This window comes from Gopherus evgoodei, chromosome 19 (genome assembly GCF_007399415.2).
Source record: "Gopherus evgoodei ecotype Sinaloan lineage chromosome 19, rGopEvg1_v1.p, whole genome shotgun sequence".
NCBI classification, from domain to species: Eukaryota; Metazoa; Chordata; order Testudines; family Testudinidae; genus Gopherus; species Gopherus evgoodei.
In genome coordinates this window covers 15,444,836-15,465,159 of record NC_044340.1, presented here as the reverse complement: position 1 = coordinate 15,465,159, position 20,324 = coordinate 15,444,836, and the positions used below count along the sequence as shown (strand labels likewise).

The 20,324-nt window shown below is 54.5% G+C and overlaps 1 protein-coding gene across 4 annotated transcripts in view; it reads right to left on the bottom strand.

The window, feature by feature from the left end:
• Window positions 1–20,324, bottom strand: part of NECTIN1 (nectin cell adhesion molecule 1) — a 171,022-nt gene that overhangs the window by 11,640 nt on the left and 139,058 nt on the right. The window contains exons 7-11 of one of the 4 annotated variants that reach the window (XR_003997225.1): window positions 16,182–16,269; window positions 15,608–15,718; window positions 6,873–7,056; window positions 2,157–2,201; window positions 995–1,023 (exon numbers count right to left, since the gene is read on the bottom strand). Coding sequence is in view for 2 of the 4 variants with exons in the window: in XM_030538408.1 (XP_030394268.1) it covers window positions 6,916–7,056; window positions 15,608–15,718; window positions 16,182–16,269 (340 nt within the window). In the remaining 2 variants the exon portion in view is untranslated. Of the gene's footprint in view, window positions 1–994; window positions 1,024–2,156; window positions 2,202–6,872; window positions 7,057–15,607; window positions 15,719–16,181; window positions 16,270–20,324 lie in introns of those variants that run through there. The other 3 variants (XR_003997224.1, XM_030538408.1, XM_030538406.1) reach the window with 3 other exon arrangements.

Here is a 20,324-nt window from a genome sequence, read left to right as displayed (position 1 = left end):
TCTCCATTCCTCAGTTTCCCCACATGTAAAACAGATATATAGTAATTGGTAGAGCACTTTGAGAGCTATGGATGAAAAGCACCATCAAAGGTAAGTATTACTAAAATGGAACTGGGAAACTGGCTTCTACTGTTCTTGGATGCAGCCTGGATTTGTGGATTCAAATCCAACCCCTTTTATCATGAAGGGGTTCACATTTAAGGTTCTGGTTCTGGTCCGTCTCTTGGCCTGCTGGTACTTGGACAGCAGGGCTGGGAGTCTGCCTCCTTATTTCATTTCCTCCTGGCACATTGGGGTCTTGGAATCTGTCTCGTGATCTGAGCCATCCACACAACAGGGACGGGACAGGAAATTCTCTACATGAAGGAGATTTTTTTTTTAATAAAACCATAAAAAGTGAACCCCAGCGCACGCTGTGTCTTAGTGAGGAGATTTTGCTGCGGAAAGATTACACTTTCAAAGCACCACATGACTGGCTTTATTTTTCCTTCAGAGAAACCAGGAGGCTTTCCAAATTTGGATTTGGTGGATTACTGTCCTTGTGCTGGCAAGAAAATCCCCCACCCCGGGAAGACAAGGCAAGACCTCCCAAGATGGATTAGAGAATGCTCCCCTTCTTCATATCTCTGAGAACACCCTCCCGTTGCAGCGCAAGAGTCCTCTGGGAAAGGAAGGGGTAAAGGGTGGGTAGATCTCTGCTTTCAAACCTCTCACCTTTTCCTGGGATCCCTGCTCAACATTAATTATAACATGCAAGGCCGTGGGTTATGAGCTAGGGTGGGAGCAGAGGGGAAGGAGGGCAGGGGTCCACAGTGGAATCTCTCGCTTGTTTCCCCTCTGTCTGGCAGCCCCTCAGGAAGGGAAAATTATGCTTAGCCTGCAGCTGCCTTTCGGAAGCTGCAAAAGGTGGATAGTATCAGAGGGTGGAAATTCAGTTCTGCTCATTTCGCCAGGGATGGATTTGCCCCCCCCCCCGATTATGCAGTATGGATCTCGCCTGCACCTCCAATAGGGCTCTCGAGCCTGTAGGAAGAATAGGTTTGGATCAGGTGCTGTAGAAATGGCTGACAAAGGGCATGCTGGAGTGAGATGCCATGTGCAGCACGGCATGCCACTGTGGGAGCTAGGAGCCAGCAGGGAGGAATACACGGAGGCCAGCCACCTGGCACAAAGACATGGCTCTGCCTGGAGGTGAGCTGAGGGGACCGAGACTCCCGTCCCCATGGGAGGCTGTGTCAAAATGTGAACCCCAGCCTGGCGAGGAGCTCGTCTGAGATATGAAGCCTGGTGAGTTACAGGAATCCTGGTGAGCCCACATGATGTGCAGTGTGCCAGTTACAGTGCAGAGTGTGTTGGAGGGAAGCAAGGTCTGTTGTGGTGCACCACAGAGGAAGGAAAGCAGGACCCAATGTGGGGCATGTGGGAGAGGGATACGGGGTGGGGCACCTTAAAGTGGGAGAGACAAGCAATATTCCTGGGCCAGCCTAGAGCATATCACGCCCAGATCTCTGCCACTACCAATGGCCCAGCAGGGAACGTGTCACAGTGAGGGAGGTTGGTTCTGATTAAAGGCATCTTCTCTGTTGCCTGTTGGTGCCAGCCCCTAAGAAATCCTGGGCAGTGGAACCCTCTGCATGTCAGCCTGGGTGTGTGCTGTATAACCTGCTGGGACCCAATCTATCCCTATAGCACCGGGGCAGGGCTGGATTCAAGAGGCCAAGTCCACCTTCCATCCCCGTAATGGTAGCTGAGGGGCCTGGGCTGGGACACGGAGCCTTCCGGCTGGATGTCTAGAACCCAGTCTGGATTGGTAGAGAAGGATGTCTGGTGCCCCGCATGAGATGAGTTGGCTGCTCTCAGCCCAGAGGGTGGGTGGTCACAAACCCATCGCTCCAGTGGCACTAATCGGCCTCCTTCTCCATCTCAGCAAGTAGGCCGAGGTGAATTGTCCATGGAGTCGGAGCTCGACCCTGACCCCAGGGGAGGGCTGGATTGGCGCGCTTTGTGTGGGGTGGCTGGCTGTGCCGTGACCTGTGATCTCCCTGTCCGTTGGATAGAGGCACCCACCGTCTGTGGCTGATGACCCAGCACCGCCCGCCTGCGCTAAACTGATAGCGGAACCAACAGGATAAAAACAACAACACCCAGTAACTTACTGTCCGCTCTCGCTCGTTACGTCTACGAAGACCTTGATCCTCATTCTGCGCGCAGGACACGGGCAAGACACCGCAAGAGAGAGAGGTTACCGTCCGCTCTGGGCAAGGCCAGCGGCAGACACTTACCTACTGGCTACTGTGGGGCTCTACAGGGCTCCTTCCAGCACAGGGAACCAAGGGGGTCTGTGGGAGGGTGGCAGGCAGACCACACCCATCCGACTCACTCATACAGTCACTCGGGCCGCTGCAAATACCCTCATCCCATAGTGTTCCCTCCCCATGGGGACTCTCACTCCAGGTGCTCCTGTGCCTGGGATGCCCTTACCCCAGACTGACCTCTCCCCACAGGGACTCATGCCCCAGAAGCTCCTGTCTCTGGTGGGACCCAAACTGTCCTGTTCTGCAGTGACAGGAGCAGGGAACCAGCCGGGTGGCTGAGACATACCAGGGCTGGAATGGGTCCAAATCCTTGTAGCATTTTCCAGCAGACCTTGGTAAAGCTACTTCCCTTCCTTAACATCCTTCACCCTGCACCACCTTCTTCCCCTTCCCTGGGTGCATCCCCTCCCCTTACTCCCCCACTCCTGCCCTCTCGTGCCTTCTCACCCTCCAGGCAGTCCCCACTACAATCCCAAAGCCTTAGCGTGTCCCGTGCCCCACAGGGTGTGCTCCATCCACCAATACGGGGGGCCTGGGTTCAGTGCATTCCCTTGCTGCAGCAGGAGGAGGGGGGAAATTTAAAGCAGTGCCAAGGTTGTCACTTTACTTCTCTCAGGCAGAATCTGCCTCACCCCCTGCACCTTTCAGTCGCTCGGCCCAGCAGCCCACTCCCTCCCCTGGCTGCCTTGGGTCTCAGAGACATGGTCCTTCTGTTTGGCGGCTGGGACTTTCCATCTCCTCCTGGGGCGTGAGCTTGCCCCCTTTGAGTGGTGCCACAGTAAAGGAAGGGGCAGGGGAAGGCGGCAGTCGCCTGAGACACACAAGTAGGAGGGGCACGGGGGCACCACAGCTCAGGAGAGAGCTGCCGACATCCTTCCCCTGACAAATGGTCCCCGAGCTGTTTGGCCAGGTTGAAAGGCTCCGTCGGCCAAGACTGACTGCCTAGGGGTGCCCACTGCAGAGTATGGGTGTCCCTTCCTTGCAGGGCTATGACGACAGGGCCACGCTGTCCGCTCTAGGGACCGAGTCAGGAGAATGGGAGATGGATGCACCTCCCTGGGGCTCGCTGCAGCCCATGCACAAAGGACGGTTGTGAGGGGGCCCCCTGACCCCACACAGCAGGGCGGGAGCGGGCTGGCAAGTAGAGGCTGCCCAAGAAGGGAGATGTTACCCAAGGCACAGCTAGACCACGCTCTAAGCCAGGCTCCCATCCTGCTGAAGGTAGCAGGAGGTGGAGAGTCACAACTGAGCCTCGGGCCCAGGGAGCTGAGGTTGGGCAGCTGTGGGTGGGGGTGGGGGTGTAAGTTCACTCCATTCCCAAGACCGCTGGTGGGACATGGACATTCGCTTTGGCCAGTCATAGCCACTCGCTCCCCCTATGATAAACGGTCCTGATAATGAGGCCTGCAGTTCTTAGCGGTTCTCCTCCCCAAAGCCCCGTGCAGCTAGCTTCCCCGCCCCTCTGTGCCAGCTGCCCAGGCTCCTCCATTTCTGTGCCATCACAGCCGCAGCCCCTTTGTCCCTTCCAGTGACCTGCCCTCGTTGGCCTACCATCTGCCTTAGGAGGACCCTATGGATACCTTGTTATCTTCCCTAGCTGCTCTACCCCTTGATACTGGCTGTCCTGGTTGCTTTGCCTTTGACACCAAGTATGCCAGACTGTCTCAATCCTCCTGCCAGCAGCTCCCCATCTCTTCTCCATCACACAGTGGCATCTGCATATTGAAGAGTTATCTGTGCCATACACAGCCCTGAATGAGCCACATGGATAATAGCTCATTATTATATGGCTCTCATTAGCAAATTTATCAGCTGCCTCCCAGCTCTTCCTATGGCTCTGGCCATTACATGGCCAAACTGGCTTGGCCCACACCACCCACTAACCCCGCTGCTCTAGGCTGAAGTGTGAGGTGATTTTTTGGGGTGGGGTTGGAAGCAGAAGTGGAGGGCGGGGTTCAGGTTCTGAGGCCCCTGGCCAGCTTGGCTTAGTCCTCCAGCAGGTGTGAGGAGGAAAGGAAGGGGTCGTGCCCCCTATTTCTCTTGATCTGTTTGTCCCAGCCATGGACTTGGTGGTCTCCAGATTTCTCTGCTGTCTGGAAAGATGGAGTGATCCACCATGGATGGAGATAAAGGTGAAGGGGACCTGAGAGATCCTGGGGACTCATCCGCTCCCACTGCCTGCCTCAAATTGTCACCATCAGCTGGGGATGACCGGGACCGTTTCCTGAACTAAGCTAGATGTAATGGGACCTAGATCCAAACAACCCTGCTTTGGGGTTCTGCAAATCCAAACTGTGTCTGGCCAAATTATTCCCCTCTGCTCACAATGAGAGGCAGGGCAGAGCAGGGACGTGAGATCTGGACATTGAGGGTGTCCGACTCCTGATCCAAATTTCCTGTCTCAGGCTCCTCTGTCTAACGGCTGAACTGGAAAGCTGGACCCTCCTGGGCCTTAGCGATCATTGGATGATGCTCCAATTCCAGATCAGAGCTGAGTGTCTAGCCCCACTGTCTGCTGCCCTACAGAGGGTTGAGCCTTCCAAGCAAAGGAAAAGCATTCCCTAGGCAATCCAGTCGGCTGAGGGTCCATTGGAGCTGGGCCTTTCTAATGGAAACCAGGACATCTTCTGCACATCCAGAAATTCCCCATGCCTCGTTCTGCAAAGACACCCCTAAAGCACAGCCAAAAAGAGCTCTGCCGCCGAGAAGTTGGATGAATTAACTCTCAAGTCAAATTTAAGCCCTGGTGTAATTCCATTGCATTGGCATAGCTGCACCCAGGATGACCCTGGCCCTAGGTATCGCTCTTTGCAACTCCCCCAGACCATGTCCTAGTTTCAAACATCCATGCAGCCACTAGAGCCCGTTGGATGGGGGCCTGGGAAACTCTTTTATTTGATTGGTAGCGGGAAATTCCTACGCTATCACAGGAGTTTCGAGATGGCCCTGAGCCACCTAAATTAGGCTCCATCTTTTAAATTCCCCCAAAGTGTGGGGGGTGTTTGGAGCTGGGGTTTTTGGGTAGAGATGCCCACAATCTCTAGAGGGCACTCTCTTCTCTGGGCCCAGACATGGTCCCTGGCATCAAAGACTGCAGCTGAGGGGAGTGTGTGACACAGATGAAGCAGAGAAAAAAGTAATTAAAGAGCAGAGACGCAGCTTGTGAACTATTGACAAAGGACTGGATGGGAGAATGACATGGTGTCTCGCCCGGGCTGGTTAAAGAAGAGCAGAGACCTGTTCTATTACAGGATAAACCATTCTTTGTGAGCCAGGGTCAGGGGTTATTGATAATACAAACACATACACCTGGGCAAGGTGCAGAAAGAGACTAGAGATGGTAGATTGGCTGCAGTGAGGGCATCTCCACACACTCTCTCTCTCTCTCTCTCCCCCCGCACACACTCTTTCAGACCAACTTTCTCCCACACACAAACATGGGAGCGATTGGCAGTGGGCAACCAGCAGTGTCCATGATGATGGGATTCTCTCACCCCCTGGCTGCGGGAGGCCATGGGTGGAGAGGGGAGGGCAGGCCATTAAACAAGAACAACACTCTTCCTCTTCCAACCCTCTGCCTGGGGGCATTTCCACTTGGCAAATGTCCCAACTAAGTGTCAGCAGGAGCATCTTGCTGGCAGGACACGTGCCCTCTCCTCCCATGCCCCGCAGAGCTGAGCATTGTCACAGAGCGGGGCTGGCTTCCCTGCCATGCAGAGCAGGTGGCCATCATCTGCCTGACCCAGCTGCCTCCAGTGCTGAGAAAGAGCCAGGCCCTGGCTTCTCAGATGGATGCCCCTTGGCAAGAGCACTTCCCTCTCCTAGCCAAGCTACCTGCCCTGACTCACTCTCTCTTTTTCATCTAGCTCGCTAGCCCAGCATTTCTAGGGCACTAATCCTTCCAGTCCCCAAGCCTCTCTCCCCCCTGCTTCTCACATCTCATTTTCTCCAGTAGTTTCTCATTCGCTCTTGTTGGTTCCTTTGCCTCTCCCTCTGCGCTGCGTAACTAGAGTTCCTCTGACCCACCTTGCCTTGTATCACACGTTCCTCTGCACAGACCCAGGGAGCTGCCCACAAGCATGGGGGAAGCTCTTAAAAAACCTCTCTCAACAGGTCCCGGGGCCTTCGGCCTCCTCTTCTGCACATCTTCGCTTCGGGCTACCCAGGTGATTCCAACCAGAAACCCAAACCAAGATCCCCACCCCACTCCTCACTTCAAACTGTGTTAGCTTGACAGGGGAAAACCAACCAGAAACAAACATTATCCAACCTGCCCTGCCCCCAACCTCTCCACACGGCATAAAGCGAAAGGACAGGTGCGTCATGCTGCTGCAAGCCGCATGCAGGAGAGGCGAGGCTACAGCGTTCTTGCTTTCGGTTCTCTCTGGCCGGGCCCCGCGAGGACCAGAGGGAGCATGCAGCACCATGGAGACACGGGTGTGGGGCGGGGGGAGGTGAGTATGCCAGGGAAACCATTCCACGAGGGAGGGAAGTGACAGGAGGTGGGGGGAGCACAGATTTCACCAGCAGCACAGAAAGGAGAGTGCGTTTGTGTACCTTGAGGCCAGAATCTTAGGGGAAAGGCCTAGAGTGGCATGCGCTAGCGTAAGTTAGGCTGGATGGTTGCATACTCGACTAGGTCTCCGCCAGCTTGGATGGAGCTCCGGGGGCTGGGTGACGAGGCCAGAGCGGATGTGTCCAGCTCTGCATAGTGGACATCATAGTCCTTGGTGCCCGAATTCTGGAGATGAGAGAGCAGTGAAGTGTGAAAACAGAGGGGATGGCAGGGAGAAGTGAACAACATGAGAGAGGAGAGAAAGAGAGCATGACAGAGTGCAAAGAGGGGGTGAGGATGGTGGTGTCATGGGAATGGGGGGGGAAGTCATGCCAAGAGGTATGAGAAATGGCAAAAAAGAGACAGAGGTGTTAACAGAAAGGGGGAATGATGACAGGGAAGAGAAGACAAGAACAGTGAAAGGGGGAGAAAAGATAAGAAAGGGGAAAAATGAACAATCATTATAACTAAAATTCCTCGAACAAAGCCAGGATCCGAATAGCATTTATCCCCATTCGTTAGCCAATTTGGGCACTGAACTTGTCTGAACGGACATGCCCCCCCAGCGTCTCCTCCATCCTGGCTGAATGAGGGATGCTTCCCCACTTCCAGCAGCTACTCCCTCGTATGGACGGCTCCATCTTTAGGAAATGGGGGCTGAAATCCTGGCCCCATTGAAGTCAATGGCAAAGCTCCCCTTGACTTCAATGGGGCCAGACTTCTCCCCTTGGGAGGGTGAACTGGATTCAACCCCCATGGAATGGCAGTGCTGCCCAGTTTCATACCCCCTCCAGGAGCCAGCACTCTCACTGCAAAGGGTCTGCGTGGGGTGACGGGGGGAAAGTAACCCAGAATCAGAGGGCAATGCTTGTATTTTAGGCCCCAGGAGAACAGATGCGGGTGTGGGTGGGTAGGAATGGTGGTCAGATCCCTTGTGATATCCACAGGGCTTTATATCCCTAGAGCACTTTTGAGACCCTCTGGTTGAGTTATCCAGCACCAGTGAGATATCGCAATGGAGCTCTCAAAGCCACAGCTTGGTGACCAAAGGGCAAGAAAGCACCCTTCCCCTATGGAGGACACTGGGGTTGGATGGGGGAACCGTCCTTGCCCCTATTCCTCCTCCTTGCTAGAGCTCTAGCTAGATTGCTAGTTCTTGGGGCAAGGAACACCTCTGTGACGTGCCTGTGAAGCACCCAGCCCATCTGCAGGTGCTCAGCAATAAGGAATCTTGCATGGACAGCATGATACATACCTGGCCTCCTCTGCAGGCTTCCCTTTGGGGACCTCCAAGTGCCTCAACAAACAGTCAGGAGCGAACCTCCTGGGAGGTTTGTCTTACAGTGGGGAAACTGAGGCACAGAGCGGGGCCGTGACTTGCCAGAGCTGGGAATAGAATGCAGCTCTCCTGACTCCCAGCTGTAAGGAGCACCACAAACACCCTCTACAGACAGCATTTCAGGGGCAGCCTCTGGTCCCACCCACACAAGGTGTCTGTGTTCACCGAACAAGAAATGTGTTTGCTATGGCTCACCGGAGGGCAGGCGGGATGCTTCCAGACATGGAAGCCTCTTCTCGCTGAGCTACTGCATCCCATGCAAATCAGGTAAAAGGTGTTTAATTTGAGAACGTTCCTCACTCTGTTTCTGAACAGTTCTCAGCCATTTACCAGCTGTGGCAGGGCCATTTCTGGAGGTTTATGGCTCTGGGATGAGCCGTTTTAAGTGCCTGTTGCTGCACAGGGTGATTGGTTGAGTTATCGTCTCCAACTGTCTTGCTGTACCATCTATCTTGCTATAACTCTGGGAGGCAGAACCCCTCCACCCAACGGGGTGTGGGAAATGAAAAGCAAACAAAGGTGGTTCTTCCCATATCAAATTCTCCACAGGTGCCAAGACAGGCTGGTCTTGGGAGGGGAACCAACAGACATCAAGGTGCATTCTGTGCTGCACGCTGGGAGAGGGAGAGCTGACGGGCTAGCAACAGAAAACCCAGCATACAGCCAGGAGCTCACAAATGTGTGCCGGTGTGTGTGGTGCATGTGTAAGCACATGCACAGTGTATGGAAGTACAGGGCTTGCGTGTCTGTAGGTGCACAGTGTAGTAGTGTATGTGTGCGCGTGACATGGAGGGTTGGTGTATGTGGTAACAGTGGAATCAAGCCCCTCCATCTGACAGAGACCTGAGTGGTCTGTCTCTTCATTACATGCAGTAGACACATGTGTAACTTGCCGTGTCAATGAAATCTCACTGACCAGGACTGAGAGGGCATGTGGAGAGAGTGTATACGGGCCAGAGGGCTGGGAAAGAAAAGTTTACTGAACTTCTTCAGTTCAATTCTGAATAATGCTGGTCCCGATCCAAAATCCAGACCTGAATGACCATGATCTGGACTTTCTCTAGTCCTGGAGAGGTGTGACCCAAGGCACGAGGGGCCCATTCTTCCATTGTCCGCATTGCTGCTCCCTAGCCAGCACAGCCCCACACAAGCTGGCTCTGGAGGTGGGATCTGTGTCTTTGCAGAGGCTCTGCCACTCACTGGCTCATGCCTGCTCCCTGCTGCTTGTTTAGAACAAAAATGTATTGCAATAGCAATAATGTGCCTTGTACACGAGATCTAATGCCGACACCCTGGTAATTCCCTGTCAACCAAACAAATGACGCAGCTGCCTGTGCCAACGAACCCTTTCCCTCTACGCCTGCATACCTAACCATTCCTCCCACACACGCCTCACACCTGAGCTTCCACACGCACACTCACACTCGATGCCATTGGCTCATGTACACATCCCCATCCAACACAGCACCTATGCTTACACGTATGTACCCCTTTGCGCACACACACACCAACATTTACACACACATTCTTGTGCATGCATATACTCTCTGGCAAGGCCAGACGCACACTGGCAGACCCAATCACAGTCATGCCCACACACAGTTCCATACATTAGAGAGAGGCCAGCGCTGCAAGCTTTGGAGCCAGATCTGGATGTTGAAATCTGCAGAGTGGGGTGTATTTAGATTCAGGGCTTTGGTGCCGTCTCCTCACCATTATGCGCACAACATACTCCCTCCTGCACACAACACACACAATGGTACAGTGAAAACCAGACACAGCGCCAGCCCGGCAGCTCTTCCAGACCCTGCACCTTTCTCTGCCCTGAGATCCCTGGAAGGGAAAACAGCTGAGCCCATGGGCACTGGCCTAGCGCAGAGCTCGGAGGGGGAACGCTTACCGGCCGTGCATACCCCCAATTTCTGAGCCCCGACCTCCACTGGGAGGGGCAGGGGGATCTGGGCCATTTGGTATCTGCCTGTCTGCACAGGGCGCTGCAGTGTTTGTGGGGGGCCCCAGAGACTTGGCTACATCAGCCCGCCCTAGGCCTGAGCCGAGCCCTAGAGACACCAGCCTCTCACTGCTGTGAATGCCACAACTAACCTCCCCCAAAGGAAAAGTGGGGTGGGGGGAGGGACATTTCACCCATGTGGCCGGGGGCGGCTAGGGCACTGCAGTTTTGGGGGACAGGTGGAACAAGGAGGAGACCGTGTGGAGTGAAGCTACAATGTCCTCCTCTTGGGGTGCAGGAAGCACAGACACTGCCACAGGGAAACACTCAGCTAATTAAGGAGCAGCCGAACCTGCCTGTCCCTCTGCGTGCCTGGCGGATGTGTGAAGGTGGAGGTGTCTGTGCGGCCCGGGGAATCGGCAGGGATGGGATTGCCCCTCTTGCTGGAGTCAGGGAGGCAGAAGGGGCCCCGGGGAGAAGGAGGGGGCTGAGGTGAGCAGTGAGAAACGATCATGGTAATTTAGGGGCTCTGTGGCTGTTGTTGGCCACCGTGCTGGGCTCAGCTCTCAGGGCTGCTCTTGCTCTCTTCCCTTCCCTCCATCCTACTCTCTATCCCCTTCTCTCGATCCTTCTCTTCCTTTTTTCACCCATTCTCTCTCTTGTCCACCACCCTTCTCTGGGAGCTCTCTCTTCCCCCGGCCCTCCCCGTCTTTCTAATCCCTCTCTGACTCTCTCTGTCTCCAACTTTGTGAAATCATCACCCTGAGGCAGCAGTTTTCATGCATACCTGCAATGAATCCACTTTATCCCAAATTATGAGACATCACACAATTCATTTAACGCGTAAAGAGCCCTCCCCAGCTAAACGCAGCGTGCCTGGCTGTCTAATCCCCTCCTGCCATCCATCTCTAAGCAGACAAAGTGCCAGCAGAACAGGAACATCCTGCATTTCTCCAGCACCTTCCCTTCCGAGGGGTCCCAAAGCCACTTACAAACTATCTATACACAGGAAATGCTTCAGCGTGCAGCCGCTTCTGGGGTGGAACATGCTGCAAATCAGAGTAGGGCAGGAAAAGCCCAAGTGAAACCACAGAATTTAGGGTCCAGCTGTAATTCACCACCCCAGAACTGGCTAAGGCACTGACCTGACCAGTCTTGATGTGAAAAGGTATCTACCATAGCTTCCCTCCTCATCTCCAGCAGCATGGCTCCCCAGAGCAGCATGCCACAGCTGGTTCTTAGAGGTCTCCCATCCAAGTCCTGGCTTAGTCTGACCTTCCTTACCAGCTATCTTGTACCCTTATCTAGCTCTAAATCAGCACTCCTCAGCCTTTTGCATGCCAAGGCCTCCCCCAGCCCGCCAGCCTCCTACCATCACCCTGGGATGAACTCTGGCTCCTCCTCCCATTAAGCAATAGGTGAAGGGCAGAGGGATTGCTAACACCTGTTTGCAGCCGCCCCCTCCCCAGCTCTGATGCCCCCATTGTCATGAGGGTTGCTCTCCTGCAGCACCCCTCCCCTTCGGATCTCTTTGCCGGCATTAAATCTCCTGCCCCCGGTCTCCTAGCTGACGAGATCACACTGTGCAGCACACAGCACTGTGCCCAGCTGAGCCTGAACAAGCTGCTGCTGCTTCCCTGTAGCCAAGCTCTCAGCCACACGCCTCTGGCCGCCCAGTGAGCTGCTCCCACCAGCAGGGAGGGCTGCTGGCAGGATGGCTGTGGGAGCTAGCGGTGACCAGGCCACAGACCAGACCATGGCTCTGCAAAGGGTTTGCGAAGGCTGGCAGAGCTTACAATAGGCTGGGTGCTGCAACATGTGCAGGAGGCCGTTGCTATGGGTTTATGGAGCGAATAACGATTCCCCCAGAGGGCCCCGAAGGAAGGAGAGGGGAAGAGCTGGGCTCTTCCCAGAGCAATGACTTGCAGCTTGATGCACACCTGTCCCCATAACTGTACCGCAGCCAACAAGCACTAACTGTGCGCCCCAGAGACCTTGGCAGGTACCAGCAGGCCTGGCAGGAAGTGTGCACACTCCTCCTGCTGACATTTCAGCAGCCTCCATAGCCCCTCTGCCTGCTCAAAGGGCATGGAGATTAGCAGGGATGGAATGGAACCGACCAGGAGCAGCACCCCTGCCTGCCCCAAGGCAGCAAGCCAAAAGGGTGTTACCAACCGCGGGAAAATGGGCAGCCCAGGGCCGCAGAGATGGGGATGATCTCTAGGGTGCGTTGAGAGAGCCAACCGCGGTGTGAGTGTGTGGGGGGGAAGGCAGGAACAAACCCAAAACCTTGTGAACGTTTTCTCTGTGTGTTTGGTGGGTGGGGAGGGGTGGGGTCAAGGCCCTGGGCGGGGCAGTGAGAGACCCAGTTCCTGATCTGTCTGATTCCAAACAGAAATTTTCCTCAAAATTATTCCGACCGGCATTACCTATTGATAGTGCATAGCAAGCAGCCTGCGGGTGAGTTAGCATATGGCAGGGGAGGGGTCCTGTGTGCCTGGGAATGGACTGGGAGGGGTGGGGGATTGTGGTGCCTGAACAGAACCGGGTTCAGGACTGCATGAGCCCAGCTCTGGGTGGGCTGCTCAGGGCTGGCCTCAGGTATTGGTCATTGCAGGAGACTGGTTCCCATGGGTCACTCAGCGTCACCCATGGGACCCGAGTATCTGGAGGTTGCTGGCTATTCACTGGGGGTCCTCCATGGCTTTGGGCCTGTGGTGTCACTTCCAGATGGGTTCCAGTTTAGTCCCAGCGCTAGTGGGATCACTCACTGCCCTGAGGTAGGGAACTCTTCCCACCTGCTGGTCATGGTGAGACCTTGGAGCAGGGGCTCCATGGGACTGCCCTCCAGTTTGGCCTGTCAGAGGTGAGGCAGAGGCAGGAGGAAAGGAGAAGGTGTCAGGCGTTTCAGGTGCTGAGTGCTCCTCCCCCCCGCCTGCCCCATAGCATGATGTGGGGCTGGGTGGGCGAGGGGGCAGATACAGCTCTCAGCAAGGGTCTCCACCACACTTGAGCATTAGGAAAAGATCCTAGAAATTCAGGCCAGTTTGCCAGTTCCCCTCCCCGCTAATGTGAATTTCCTGCCACTGAAAGGGGCCTACCTGGAACCCCACCAACCAGAGCCCTCTGACTTCTGCAAGGAGAGTCCAGCAGAGTGGCAGGGTCGGGCAGGGGGTGCTGCCCACACACTGCCCCCCTCAGAGACCCCCCTGGGGGAGAAGGGAAGTTGGGTGCTGCACACAGTGGTGGGTTTTTGGGACATGTGTCTGCTCCGAGCTGGACTGAGATTACCAAACCCAGTTCCCATGGTTACCACATGGCCACCAGCTGGGCCCATCTTCCCATCACTAGCTCGGCCACTGATGGCTTTCTTTAATTAACCAACCTCTTGTTATTTACCAAGGCGAGCTAACTCCTTCCCTGTAATTCTGAGGGAGATTCTGCCCTCAGATCCCATCCTCAGAGCACAGCTTGGCTCTGGGGTCCTGCTCTTCCTGCAAAACACACCTGGGAATTGGCAATCAATTGCGGAGACCAGGAAATTGGTCACCCCCACAGCAGGTCTCAGCAGAGAATTTTTTCCCTTAGGGCTATATGCACCCTGCAGCTGCAGAAAAGTCCCTGTGATCACACCAGTGGAGCCGAGAGCAGAGTTTGGTCTTTAGTGTTAGTTTCTGAATCACAGCTGCTCTTCCTGTCTTGTTGGGTGACATTTCTCTGGATGAAGGTGATTGGGTCTGATTGTCCTTGCCCTTATTCTGGAGATTCTCACTAGAGTCACACTGGTATAAAAGCAACAGGAGAGGGAAATCCTGCTCCTTGCATCCACCAATCCATGCAAATTATTATGAGTCCTTTACTCCGCACTTTTCATCCCAAAGCACTTCATATATAGAGAGCCCTGGTGAAATGCAGCCACCTCTGGGGTGGACAGCAGTATGCAGAGCACAATGCATTGCACAAGAAAGAACTTTGGCCAAGGATGCCAGGGCAAAACCCTCTGTAGATGAAAACTGCCTTGTATCCATTCTGAGCATTCAGACCCTTGACTGAAAGTCTCACCGAAGAGATTCCCCTATGCCTGGTACCTAATTTATCACCTTCAGAGGAGCAAAAGTCAGTCAACACTGCAGGGATCTAAACCTGCAGTCCCAGGGAGTCTAGCTGTACCAAGGCTGACCCGTAGCCCACTGAGTCACCACCTGCAGGAAGGCAGCCAGTTATCACGCATCGCTATCTAACCTATTCTAGATCTGCATCAGCCTTCCCTACCCGTCTGCTAAATTCTCTCCCTGGCTCTCTGACCCCTAGTCCCCCTGCTGCTGCTGCCGCTGCCTTGCATTAGCATCTCCCTGTTTCAAGCTGAACAAATCCCCACAAAACACAGAGTTTTAAAAAAGTGTCCTCAATTTAAAGTCAAACTCCAGCAAGCTCTGCCCTGCAGATAATTGATTTCCCAGGCTCCTCCTCTGTGTACATTCTGCTCTCTCAGGGTCACTTCATGGCAGCCTCCCCTTCAGCTTAACAGTCTCTTATGGGACTGGCTGCAGAAGGTGAGGCCCCAGCAGGGTGCACCAGCTGGTCACAGGCACCGATGACTTGCTGAAAACCCAGAACCCTACTCTAGAATAGATCCTAGCACCTCCTGCCTCCATCCGCCTCCCTTTTCAATGCAGATTCACAACTTGCCTCTTCCACCTTCTGCAAAAAGGCCTGAATCTTTGCTGAGAACAATGCAGAGGTCAATTAGCAGTCAGGTTGGCCCCTGAGCCCCAGAATAAATGTGCCTCGAAAAAGAAATGTAGGGCTGCAGCTGCATTCTCTCCCACTTCCTGCTAGTAGGCGGTTCAGGATCTCAAGCCCCCTGGGGATATGAGGACCCCAAGAGGCAGGCAGCACAGGGTAGACCCAGTCAGAGAGGATGGACCAGGATCCACAGGTAGATCCTCACCCCTTCCAGCCACAAGATGGTATGATCTCAGGGAAGGGTGTACAGGTGGGGGACCCTGTGACTCTGATTTGGCCAGGGTGAAGCTGTTTTGGGACTGGTGGGTCAAGGAGTGGTGGCATTTGACTCATCCACACCCATTTCAGTCCTAATTCCCACCCTGTGTGCTGCTGGTTGTATCTTGGAGAGCAGCCCATGGGATGCCCCGTGCACCCACAGTTATGGGGGGGGGGGTCACACAGCAGAAGAGGAAAGGGCAGAGTCCCCTCAGGGTTGGCAGTGGTGGGGTGAGGAGGCCTAGGATGGGATGAACATGGAGACTGTGGTCTCACATCTCAGTCCAGGCGAGGGCTCTCCTTTCCTCCAACAGCTGGTGAGAGCAGGCTGCCTGGCCCACCCCAGTGGACGGAGAAGTGACCTAATCCCTCATTGGGAGCTCCTGTGCAGAAAGTGGAGTGAGGGCCAGGTCAGGTCAGTGCCGGCACCAAGCCCTCCTTACCAGCTTGTCGGAGTATGGAGAGGACTCGCTGGCTGCCATGTCGTAGTACGGTGTCTGCAGGGGGAGCTTCTGGATCTCTTCCTCCTGCTTCATGTTGTCTAGGTGGACGACCTGGAGTTGGGGAGACAAGTCAAGAGGGCAAGCACCGTTCTCACCCTCCCTGCCACCCATCTGGGGAGCAGCACCTGTCCCAGGGGATTGGACAAGGTGAACAAAGTCACCATGAGACCTCTCCTACAGAGTCCCCCTCTCCAGCTCTTTCTGCCCCATTCCTTGTCTCACAATTGTTAGGCATTACACTTCAAAGGATGGGAGTTCACCAAGGCACTGATCCTTCCGAGAAGAACCCTGCCTGGCCTAGAACCTGTCCATGCCCATAAGGGTGCTGAGATCCTGGTCAGAGAGTATAATCCCAAACCACTGTCCTCTCACCAAACCTGCTTCATGGGGCATTCCCAAAGGCTGGCTGGAATTTGCACTCTGTGCCTCCAGAGGCCTGCACCCTCGATTCTGGCTGGAGGCCTGTCTCCCATGCTGGCAAAAGAAGCCGGGGCGCTAGGCTGGGGGTAGGTACCTGGATGTCTTCTGCCGTCAGGTGGCTTTTCATCTCCTGTTTCCTCTTTGGCGGTGGGACAGGTTTGTGGGATGGAGGCAGATCAATTCTGCAGGGAGAAAAAGCAGCCGTTGGTTTGACTCTGGGGACAGGGAATCTGCTCGATCCCGAATGCACCAATATCAGTGGCAAAACTCCTTTTGGCTTCAATGGATGCAGATGTGGACCAACCAGCTTGGGCATTATTGGGGGCAGGGAGGGCTTTCCTTCTGGGTTCTGACTTTCATCTCCATGAAGCTCACTTCCTGCAGGGAGCCCGTGTGTCAGGGCTGCCCTGCCCCTGGATGTTGCTTCACCTGCTCTGCAATTCATCCATAGACATGTTCATAGTCCCAGAATAAGGGACCAGGCAGAGCTCCCAGATGCAAACAGCACTCACCTCTTCCTCCTCTCAGAGAACTGAATCCCCCTCCTCTCACTTACCATTGTCCTCCCCACCATGCCTTCCATGCCTCTTGCCTTTTCACTACAATTCCGACCCAGACTGTAAATCCCCTGGGGCAGGATTCCACTTTCTTTTCTGCCCATGTAAATCTGGAATAACCCCAATGACTCCACACACTCCCTTTGCTCTTCCCTCCACCCCCTGCAACTTCTTCTTTCCTGGTCACTGGACTCACAACTGAGTCTTCTCTGAAATTAGCTCATGAGCTTTACAGGGAGGGACTGTCCATGTGTCTGTACAGCACCTGGAACAGAGGGGCCTTGATCCTGACTGGAGCCTCGAAGCACTACTGTGAGATGGCTAGATCCAGCGATTCAGCTTTCCACTGAACTGTCAACATAATTAAATGGGCTTGTTCTAATATTTCACCCACTTCCCCTGGATTCTTTTGTCCACAGTACATTTCTAATCCCAGGTCAACCTCTGCCTCAGATTGTGGCCCCCCCAGGCTGGTGCGGGTAAACCCACTTGAGAGCCGGCACCAAATCATCCCAACAGGGCGGTTCGACTTGTTGCTGTAGGATTCCAGGAAGCAGCTTGTGGCGAGCACTGCTAATCAAGAGCAAGCCGATGGTCTGTCTGGTCTGGTACCTGGTCTCTGAGTGGCTGCTGTTGGATGCGTCAGGCTTTGGCACAAAAATCTTCATATTGTATACACTGTGCAATTTATTCCTGACCCCAAATGGGGTGAGATCAGCTTTTGCCCTGGAGCATGAGGACTGACAGCCTTTGTAATCTCCATCCTAGGGACTGTCTCTGCAGATTCTGCTCATATGCATACACGTGTCTAATCCTTTTACAAAACTTATTAAACTCTGCCACTCTAATTAGTGGGCTGCCCCCTCCCTTTCCTCTCCATACTTGTTCATTCTCCTTGTAAACTTCAGCAAATGCGGGGGGAAGGCAGGGCAGTTTTCTGCAAACTCCAGTGGATTCCAAGCCCGGAGCAGGACTCGGGATGGGGACGCAGGGTGGAAAATGGGGGTTGCGGACTGCGGCAAGGACACCCATTGACTCCAGTGGGCTTTGGATCAAGCTCCTAGATAGTTCTATGCAAAAGTGGGGCACCACACATTGATGAGTGGCATGAAGAGTGGGGAGGAGATGTCTCTATTATCTTGGGCTCCAGGAGAAGGCCTGGTCCCAGGGTCAGGGTATTTGGCCTGCTCCATTGTGCGTCTCTTCTCAGCTAAAGAAGCTCTTCTTGTGCCTTTGTGGAGGGCCATTGTGGGAAACCAATGTTTTGAAAGTGGCTCTTTTTGCAGGCCTGATGCTGTCCATGCAATTTCACCCCGCATGGCTATTATTGTCTCAGCTCCTGCTTTTCACTCCGCTGTCTCTCTCTGCACACTCCCGCCATCCTCCAGTGCCTTCTCTCAAACAGAATTAAATGGAGCAAAAAATTTTGCCAGGATGTAACAACAATGTGTGTGTGTAGGGGGAAGGGGGGCTCCATTTGTCCTTCAGCTCTTTGGTGCTTTCCCATTGCAAATAGGAAGGGGGTGATTTGAGGGTGATAGGCGGGGTGTTTGCTCTCAAAAAGGATACAGCAGCAAGGAGGATGCTGTTCCCTGGGAGGATGCATGAGAAGAACTTCTCCAAAGGCACAGGGCGGGAGCGGAGGGGTTGTTTGTGCAGCACACACTGGAGCAACCACTCTGTTCCAAGACCTCTGCTCTGTGCCTCAGGGGACAGAGGAGGGCAATGGACCCTCAGTGAGCAGCAGCAGGTGGGATCCAGTGAGCTGGTCCCTTCTCCAGCATCAGAGGGATGCGGGATGCCAGGCTAGCACACTGTGATAATAACCAGACTGTAAGAAACTGCCTGTTGTGGATGTATCACCACTGCCCGCTTCTAAATCAGAACAGTCTGTCTGTGTCATAGATTCCATACTGCTGGCAGCTAATGGAGAGTCTCCTTTAGCTCTATGATCTGGGGCCACATCTCCAGTGCAGGAGGAGATGAGCTGCCCTGGTGGGAGTCTGACTGGCCATGTAATTTAGGGGCAACCACCAGTTCCTAGGTGGCTACAGACTTATTGTGATCAGAGTGTGCAAAGAAGGGGCACAGGGAGAGTAGAATGGGGAACAAAATGGTCTTTGAAAGCAGAGATGAGCCCGAGCCCAGACATGCCCCCCTCCCTGACTTTGAAAGTGGTTAGTGGGACCTGAGCCTGGACTCAGACCCGATTCTTGCCAACAATCTGAGCACTTAGGGGAGGATGGGGCCAGGGATGAATTGCAGGTTGGGGTCCCAGCAATGTGACTTGAAACCACTCCAATAGTCAGGGAGCCAGAAAGGGCTGCCACAGGAGAAAAGCCTGGGGTGGGGAGCCTGCAGTGAGGAGGCTGAAGGGGAAGCCACGCTGGAGGAGCCCAGCTGTGCATCAGGATTATACTTCAAACCAGTGCACACTCTATTATGAGTCGCCTCTTGTTCTAGTGCCTTGTTCACAGGAGCTTGGGAGAATACCACTGCCTCAATGCCTTGCTCTAATCCGAGTCCTGGGGAGGGGGATTGGGGAGCAGGAGAGGGCAGGAGTAGAAATGGAAGGGGGCCAGTGTGGGAAGCTGCAGGGAGACCACATGGGGGGTGTTCAGAGAAGCAGGGAGATGAGCAGGACGGGAGTGAAGAGGCACAGAAGGCAGGAAGGCTTGTTCGCTTTTCTACCCTGGAAACTCTCAGTGACACAATCAAAGGAGAAACTTTCCCTCCTCCAACCTCTCCAACACTTGAAAAGGATCCACAACGAACTCTGCCGTGAGTGGGAGCCGGAAGCTGGGAACCAGGTGCTGTCTCTGCATGTTGCCAGAGCGTGGGAGGTTGGGAGGGGAGTCAGGTAAGCTCCCAAGTGTGAGATGCAGGAGAGACACACTTGCTAGGATCCCCTCTGGGAAAAGGCCATGGCTTGGCCCTGTTAGGAAGGGGAGCTGAAGCCCTGCGTGATTAGACAGAGAGGAGCAAAGCTGATTTATCATTCAGGGGAAACCAGCCAGCAGGAAGAAGGGAGAGAAACACACACAATGAAAAAATAATTCACTCCTCTGCTCAGCAGCCCTGGGCCATGGCCAGCGTACCCTCAACATGGGGCACTCCCTCCAACCAGGCCAACCATCACAGGACTGGAGAGCAGGATTCTCTTGGGCACGTTCCCGGCTCCTGCTCTACTTTGGAGATATTTCAGCACCATGGACAGCAGGCACTGCATCAGTTCCCAAGGGCTGTGACAGAGGAGAGGGGCCAAGAGTCTCCAAACCCAAGAGTGGGGCCAAGCTGGACGGTGGATCCCAGAGCTCCTGCTCCATCAGCAGGCAGAGGCTGAAGGGGTGGCTCTGCTGAGGAAGCAGGCCAGGCAATGCCCCCTGCACCCACACTAGCACAAGCAAACTGGCATTTGTGCCTGCCAAGCAGGCCCCCTGCAGCCACATGGCCAGTGGTACAGTTTTTTCAGGTTCCCCTATTGTACCTTCTCTTTAAACACCTGCCCCCAAATACACACAGCCAGGGTGACATGGTAGTAGAGAAGCCAGGGGAAGCAATGTGGGACTTTGAGCTTTGTCAGCAAGGAGTAGGGCTTGGGAATCCTGGTTCAATCCTTAGCCTGCAAGCCCTGGCTGTCTCTCCACCAGCAGGCACTGTGATCAGTAGCCAATGGACCA